The sequence below is a fragment of the Trematomus bernacchii genome, unplaced genomic scaffold, assembly GCF_902827165.1.
Source record: "Trematomus bernacchii unplaced genomic scaffold, fTreBer1.1, whole genome shotgun sequence".
Taxonomy (NCBI): domain Eukaryota; kingdom Metazoa; phylum Chordata; class Actinopteri; order Perciformes; family Nototheniidae; genus Trematomus; species Trematomus bernacchii.
Window position 1 is genome coordinate 2739679 of NW_022987720.1, and position 8273 is coordinate 2747951.

An 8273-nucleotide genomic window follows, 5' to 3' on the forward strand; every position below is an offset into this window, starting at 1 on the left:
ACTTTAAGACGTAACACAACAATAATGGATCTTGTAAAAATAAAATCTTTTTTTTTTTTTAAATAAGAATTTGCTATATTGGCTACTTCTTGGCACATTTTAATTTAACTTAATTTATTTCAGACTTGATTCAAAAATGTAAAAAGTATATTACATTCTAGTTTTATATGACAGTAAAGAAATAGTAAAAACTCAAATGTGAACATTAGAAAAATAAAGAGCACATACACAGTATTATGAAACCCACCTGTTGCCTGTAGAAAAAGACCCCAGAAGGCTGCAGGTCTGGAGCTTTCTGTTGCTGGAGTGACTATTTGTAGCGGTCCAGCTGAAAGACCCTCCAAAAAACAGGAGGTGTGGCCAAATATGCCACCCTATCCCATCCCTACCTGCACATAATTAGATTGATGTGAACTGAAGACAACCCACTGTATATATTTCCTTATCCTTTTTCTGTTGTTGTGCAGGTATTGGTACATTAATGTTTTACCATCTAAAAAATACTTTTATTTTGTCCTTTTTATGATGTTTGTCAGATTGTAGTTGTTATTCAGTATAGTGTTTTGCAGGATCTTCAGCTACACTGCTTCTGCAAAATGTTTTACCATACTACTTTTTTTTTTATAGCATCTTCCTAACAGTTTTCAGACATCAAACATTGACAACACTTTATATATTTGATTTGTGTATTGAGTAGCCCTAATTCCACAAACCCTTTTCGGTTTACAGCTATCAATATTTTGGACTGTCTAAATTCTACAGAGCACCAGCTTTGGTAATAGCAATCATATTAAGGTATGTAACAATGCATGATAAAAACGGATAAAACATAAAACAACTGTAATTGCTATTTGAGTCGCGGAATCTGACGGGCCACAGGCTTTGGTTTAACCATAGGCTGTACATATAAAGGATTTAACCTATGGGTTTAACACACCCCTCCCCTTCTAACCGCAATGGTTCATCCCACTCGGAGCTTCCGCACCGCTTCTTCAACTGCTGTCAGATAACAAGGAACACAGCTGCAAGCTAGCGCTATGTTATCACGATCCAGATGTGCTTACAGGACGCTTGGTCGCTCCCTGTCAGCGGTCAGCCAGGTATGTTGGAAAGAAACACTGAACGGATTCTGTGGAATAACTCTGGAACGATAAAAACTTGAATAAAACAAGACACACCTAGCTGTTAGCTACCGTTAGCATTCAACAGACGTTAGCTTATGAAGAGGCCTCACCTACCAAGGGCAGACACACACTGACAGCTTTAGAGGAGGCTAGGGAAGTTACGTTTGAAGAGAACAGTATCTATATCTGACTATTAAAACAATATATGTATTTCATGTCGCTGTCAACTATATTATTTTTGTTTCAATACCTGGTTTACTACTCTTAGCCCTCTTGACAGGCTAATGTTAGCATGTTGTGGTGTCCTGTGTTTGTAAGACTGAGGTGTGTGTCTCAGCTGACCTGACAGAAATAGCCCATGTCAAGTTAGACATATATGTGCTGCTTGGCTCTGCCCTCACAAGCTACAGCTGTCTTTTCATTGCTTTGAGCAGGTATTGAACTGAAACATGATCACTAGGAGAACAGCTTGTGTGTCTTGTCGGGGTTAAGAAGTGTAGTTCTCAATATTTCAAGGAGACTTGTGCTAGTGTTTACAGTGGACTAAGGCCGAGTGTTTGTTTTAAAATGACAAGATAGAGGTGTTTGTGAGTTTTATTGTCTCATACTGAGGTGTTGCTATACATTTGTCCACCCAATTTATATCAGCTAACTTTCACACACACTTACAGTAAAGAATATGAACATAATAACCTTCATGGAGGCAGGATTTATTGCAGGGTATTCATTTAATGAGGTGTACCAAATAAAAAAAGTCAAGGTTAAGGTTGCAACTAATTATTTTTTCATTATCGTTCAGTTTTGGTTTAGAATATTACATCAATGAATGTCCTGCAGGACCTCAGGACCTTGTCTTTCAATTGATAGATCAGATCTTGAATCGAAAATAGTTTTTGCTCTTGATATACTGGGAAATATTTATTTAAAGTTCTATTTATTGCAGGGTGGTTCTGTTATACTGCCTTAATTAACTTTGCAAATGTGCGTCTGTAATAACGCACATTGTTTTGTTTTAAATCTATCATTTTTTTAAATAATCCTAAAGTTTTGGAGGAGAAAAACTCAAGTAGAAGAGATTGACAATATGAATGATTTAACCTATATGTTTGTTGTGTATCGGCCAGTGTAATGTTGTACACTAGGCGTTTTGATGGTTACATTTTCAGCGCCAGTTGTTCTAGTGAGTCAGAGAAGGGAAAACTCTAAAAACTATCTGCATGCCGGCACAAGCTTTGACCTAGTGTAAATATGACATTTCTGACAACTCCACCCAGCTCCGGCATCCTACTAATGTAGGATGCCGGATAGACATCAGGATAGACATCAGGATAGACATCAGGATAGACATCAGTGAAGAAGCCAGAACTAGGCAGGCTTCTTCACGAGAGGCTCTGCCCTCAAAAAACCCACAAACATGAATCATACAGTAAGCAATGTGGCGCAGTCAACATCTCAGCCACCATTGAAAAGTCCAGATGTTTAACTCAAAGATCAAGCTCTTTGGAGTTTACCAGCAAATGTATTATGTAAACGTACAGTTTACATAAGCTCGTTGCTGCAGCAGTTTAAGTAGGCTCAATAACTCTTTAACCTCTGTGCAAGATTTATGGGGAAAGTCATCTATTGTTTTTAAAGCTTACTTTAAGCTAAATACAGGTTCAGAATGGGGAGGGCCACTAATCATAATCACACTAATGGGATTTAAAAGCTGCAGGTATAATATAATGCATATGAAACAGATTTTTACTGTTTTCCTTTTCTTTCTTTTTTAGGCCAATAATGTGCTGCTCCGACAAAGTGTATCAGGTAAGTGTGCCTCTGAGAGTATACTAGACCTTTAAGAACCTTATCAGTAACCACACTCCAAATTGTATTGCTCATGAATAAACAAACTCTGAGTGGATTACCCAAAGCAGAGTAAGTGATGCTTGTTGAGTGAGTAAGATGCCTTAGAAACCCACAAGTGGTTCATTAGAGCGCTCAGAGAACTCACATCTGTGTTGGAGCCTCAGGAGAAGCACTGGTTGATTTACTTTCTCTTTTCTTTTTCCCTCTGAAGGCCTACCTGTCTGCAGCCAGGTAGCTTACAGGAATTCGCAGCCGTAAGTGCGCTCTCCCATTCTGTTGTCTGTCTTTGAATGCCTCTCCGTAACCACTACTGCATGTTTCAAAACTCTTCAGCATTGTCAGTGTTAGATCTGTCTATTTAGTAATGCATAACAGTATATTAAAAGGGATTTTAAATGTAGATTAATTAGGAAGGCTGTGTGTTGATCAGTATTCTGTGTGTGTCTGTTTTAACACAATCATTTAGTTTGTCCAGAATTAAAAAGTAACCGTTATTTTCTCAACATTTAGATGTGCATTTCCATCATCAGGGAATGTCTTCCACATCAGATACTTCAGGACATCTGCTGTCCACAGTACGTGTTGCAACAACATCATGTAATGAAGACAACCATGCTCGGTGTTTCATTTATAGCAACTGCTGTTTTGTTTCTGTACAGGGGATGAGGTGGTCACAGTCAACACTCCTGCATTTGCAGAATCTGTTACAGAGGGGGACGTGAGGTGGGAGAAAGGTTAGTATTCGTCAACATATCTTTGATAAAGTGTCAGAATTTCACAGGTCTAAGTGTCCCAAGTAGCCATATATTTGAACATGAAATACATAATCTTTTATTGTTTGTGTTTTAGCTGTGGGCGACTCGGTGTCAGAAGATGAAGTGGTGTGCGAAATTGAGACAGACAAGGTATGAACAAGAAAGACTGTTAATTCCTTGCTATGACCTTAATGAATGTTTCCTTCAGAGTATGACAAATATTTACAAAAAATGTCTTTCACACTTCCAGACCTCAGTACAAGTCCCCGCTCCAGCATCTGGTGTCATCGAGGAGCTGCTGGTGCCTGATGGAGAGAAAGTAGAAGCAGGGATGCCGCTCTTCAAACTCCGGAAAGGAGGTACGCGTAGTTATCATCACTAAACAAACCTGTAAAACACACTTTTAATATGCTCGAGTTTCAGTAATGAAACACTACGTTTTTGATACTTTACTGTGCAATTTAAACTTCACACTAATGCTTTATTCTCCCTTAATAATACACAGTTTACAATTATCGCAATCAGTTAACGTTTTGAAACATCTAGCCATTTTTCTATTCTTGGTACTATGTATTACTTCCAGCTGAGCAGACCTCTATATTTCCCACTGTGCTGTACATTACATTACAGGTGTTGCTGTGAATCTGCTGAATGTATTGAATTATGACGCATATTGAGCCAAAGTGTGTACTAAGATAAGATAAGATGGACCTTTATTAATCCCCGTGAGGGATTCAGTAGTTCAAACAGCAACAGGGTAAGGATGAAAAACACGACAGCACAGATTCTCACAGATTAATAAAATCAAAGATAAAAATAAAAATGATGAAAAACTATGAAATAAGAAATGAATTAAAAAGAAAAAACGAGCATGATACTACGTCATCATGAGGCCCATACTACATTTGTCCTTATTTACTTCTGTCTCCCCAGTCGTTGCTGCCAAAGCTGCCCCCGCCCCGGCTGCAGAGGCCCCAGCTGCAGCCCCTCCCCCCCCACCACCTCCAGCCCTCACTGCCATGCCTCCAGTGCCACTGCAGGCTGCCCAAGCCAAACCTAGTGAGTTTCCTTCTGTAGCATCTAAATCCACGCCACTAGCAAACTGTTAACATATCATTCTGTCTTTCCTTCTTTATCAAGTTTCTGCCATCAAGCCCACAGTTGCAGCTCCCGCCCCCCGTCTCCCAACATTAGGGGGCAGAGGAGAAAACAGGGTAACGCACATGAAACTCTCCTGATGTTAGTTCATTTGTTTTGATGTTTTGATAGGAATTCATTATGTATTTTCTCTTTCTCTACAGGTGAAGATGAACCGCATGAGGTTGAGGATCGCCCAGAGGTTAAAGGAGGCCCAGGAAACCTGCGCCATGTTGACCACCTTCAACGAGGTGGACATGAGGTGAGCTGCAGCTGGAAACATTTATTCTATCTGACTTTATAGTATATACAGTTCAATCGACAAATGCCAATGGTTCAGGAGGTTTTCCTACTGAACAGATTCGTTAATACTTCCTTAATTTTGCTTCAGCAACATCCAGGACATGAGGAAACTCCATAAGGATGCTTTCTTGAAGAAGCACAACATCAAGCTGGGTTTCATGTCGGCCTTTGTGAAGGCTGCTGCTTACGCTCTGACCGACCAGCCTGCTGTCAATGCCGGTGAGACAATGTTCTTCTTTCGCTTTAAATGTTTACTTTCCCCAATGGAGTTTACTCCCTGCTAGCACAGCCTAGAATAATACTTTAAATGTGTCTATTTATTTTTTCTCACTTGCATCGTTATATGCTTTTACCACAGTTATCGATGATTCAACCAAAGAGATCGTCTACAGGGAGTACGTAGACATCAGTGTCGCTGTGTCAACTCCAAAGGTACTTTATATATATATATAATCTTTTTAAATTACAGCTGTTAAAGCCTCTTAATGCTTCATACACCTGACTAACATGTGTTTGTTTAGGGGCTCGTTGTACCGGTGATCCGTAATGTTGAGACCATGAACTTCGCTGACATTGAGAAAACCATTAATGCATTGGGAGAAAAGGTACAAATCTTAATGCAATAGAAATGTGTCATTTTAAAATGCTATGCTATTTTGATTTAAACCACTATCTTTTTAAATGTATTAGAAAAAATGTGAAATCGATTTGTTGTGTGCTTTAGGCCCGTGGCAATCAGCTAGCTGTTGAAGATATGGACGGAGGCACCTTCACCATCAGCAACGGCGGCGTGTTTGGCTCCATGTTTGGCACGCCCATCATCAACCCCCCCCAGTCTGCCATCCTCGGCATGCACGGCATCTTCGACCGCCCTGTGGCCATCAATGGCAAGGTGGGAGCTGTGTGTCTGTAGACGCAGATTATTATTATGTAGAGCAGTACCAAATAGTTCAAAGCCTCTCATACATAATGTTAACATTCTTATTTTGAATCAATATTTTATTTCTGAGCTGTTTTTTGTTATTATCATTAGGATTAAACCCTGTATTATTGCAGAGTTCCAGAGGAAATGTAGTCTACACTAACATAACTAGTATTTTTCTGTTTGTAGAATTAGATTCCAGATTAGTAGGATTCATTCTGACTTGTGTGATTCAAATATTTCCAATAATTCCAGAGCGTCAAAATTCGCAAATTATTAAGATATATGTAATTATTCCTACATTTCACAATGTGTTTTTATCTGATAACCTATTAAGCTTCAATCAATATGTTGTTATTTTGCCTCGGAGACATCAGTTTGCTAATCAAACAGCACCATGCATCTTATTAATATAACCACAATAAAGACAAATCATTAGTTTTAAGGTAATGACATCATAAAATATGGAGACCGGCATTTTAAGCTTTGTTTGAAAACCTTAATAGAAGCTTCAAATGTAAAAAAATGACATTCTGCAAAGCCCTACAGTAACGTCTTGATGTAAAAGTATCACTAAAAAAAAGAGTGACTTCAGTTGACCTATTTGGTTAGCAATAGTGTCACTGTCACAGTAAACTCAACCATAAGTAATAAACCTCTTTCTGCTCTGGCAGGTGGAGATCCGCCCCATGATGTACGTGGCTCTGACATACGACCACCGACTGGTCGACGGCAGAGAAGCGGTGACTTTCCTCCGCAAGATCAAAGCAGTGGTGGAAGACCCACGAGTGCTGCTTCTGGACATGTGATGTTTCTACAGCCACATTACTCTTATTTAAAGCTGCATAAAATGAACTCCACCTCACAAAACACGCACAAATCGTACAAAATTGCCTAAACGACTTTGGTTATTAGGATATTAAAGTAGTGTTTAAACACCAAATGGAGCTAAGATATATGGTTTTATCTTTAGAGAATACACTTAAAATGGGTTTTGGCTAGATCAACAGAGCATCTTGAATTGGTTACAGTTTTGCTAAATGTGAGAGACATGTCACACTACTGTTAAACGTCTCAGGACTAAGATTGGCAAACGCATGCTTAAGATGTTTAAGATAAGTCATTACGGGTGTGTTATGATACCCATGTGCTCTTCAGATGGACATATGAAGCAGTAGATGAACACATTTTGTGAAATCATGAAACAAAATGGCTTCTCCTGGCAACAATAACCTTCATGAGTTTCTCCCCTTCTCGTTAGTTGGAGCTCCTGAGCCACTTTTTCCACAGCCGGGCAAAGCGGAGCTCATTCAAATTAGTTCAAGATGTCTTTTAATGTTAACAAAGGATTGAGAGAATTCCTTGGTTTCCGGCTTGTAACTGTAACTACCGACAGCCTTGATTAACGAATCCGCAACCAGGAAACCATGTTTTTTGGATAAATGGCGTGTATACCCGTGCCATGTCTGGAGGCGACTCCTGTTATATTCCTGCTTCACATATTCATCCATGTCTTGCATCCTTTTTATTTACACCTGCATTGCAGATCCTTTGTCCATGTAAGTCTAAACATATTGATCAAACTGTTACAAGCTTTTAGTAAAACAGACACACATGTTCAACCATACAAACAAAAACCAAACACTATATGTTTTTTTACAGTATATTGTTTCTTTTTGGGCAATATGTTGGGAGAAATGTTCAAAACGCACAATTTGGCAGCAGGTTTTTATGTTGAGCTTCAATGTTGGACGAGATTTTCATTATGCTATCCTATATATAAAATACTTGTATCTATTTAAAGAAACAGTTTTAAACATTAAACATCTCAAGAGTTTTATGTACTGAAATGTGTCTTTCTACATTTACTTACCACTAATAACATTGTACATAATGATTTTCAAGACGCTAAACAATCCCTCCATTCAATTTTCCATTAACTAAATTATCCATTAGATTACAACTACTTTGACGATTGGTTTAATGTTTTAGAGTCACAGGCTCTAGAATCGGAATGTTTCCTACAGTATATGATTGCAAGTCTTTGGGCTTTAAAATAGTTTTTCGCACAAAACAATGGACAGAAATGTCATTGAGCTCTGGGTACTTCTGTTCGGCTTTTCTGAATTTGTATAGCAGCAGAGAATTTGTTGACGGCACATTTTACCTTCAGTTTCATCTTCT

The 8273-nt window shown here is 38.7% G+C and overlaps 1 protein-coding gene across 1 annotated transcript; it reads left to right on the forward strand.

Annotated features, from left to right (window-relative positions):
- Nucleotides 1-931: 931 nt before the first annotated feature.
- Nucleotides 932-7933, forward strand: LOC117493080 (dihydrolipoyllysine-residue succinyltransferase component of 2-oxoglutarate dehydrogenase complex, mitochondrial-like). Its single transcript, XM_034143477.1, has 15 exons — nt 932-1100; nt 2897-2930; nt 3184-3226; nt 3483-3547; nt 3632-3706; nt 3822-3877; nt 3978-4086; nt 4661-4786; nt 4868-4941; nt 5029-5126; nt 5256-5386; nt 5526-5599; nt 5689-5772; nt 5892-6059; nt 6764-7933. Exons 1-15 carry the CDS (start codon nt 1038-1040, stop codon nt 6896-6898), a joined length of 1335 nt encoding a protein of 444 aa, XP_033999368.1. The 5' UTR covers nt 932-1037; the 3' UTR covers nt 6899-7933.
- Nucleotides 7934-8273: the final 340 nt, after the last annotated feature.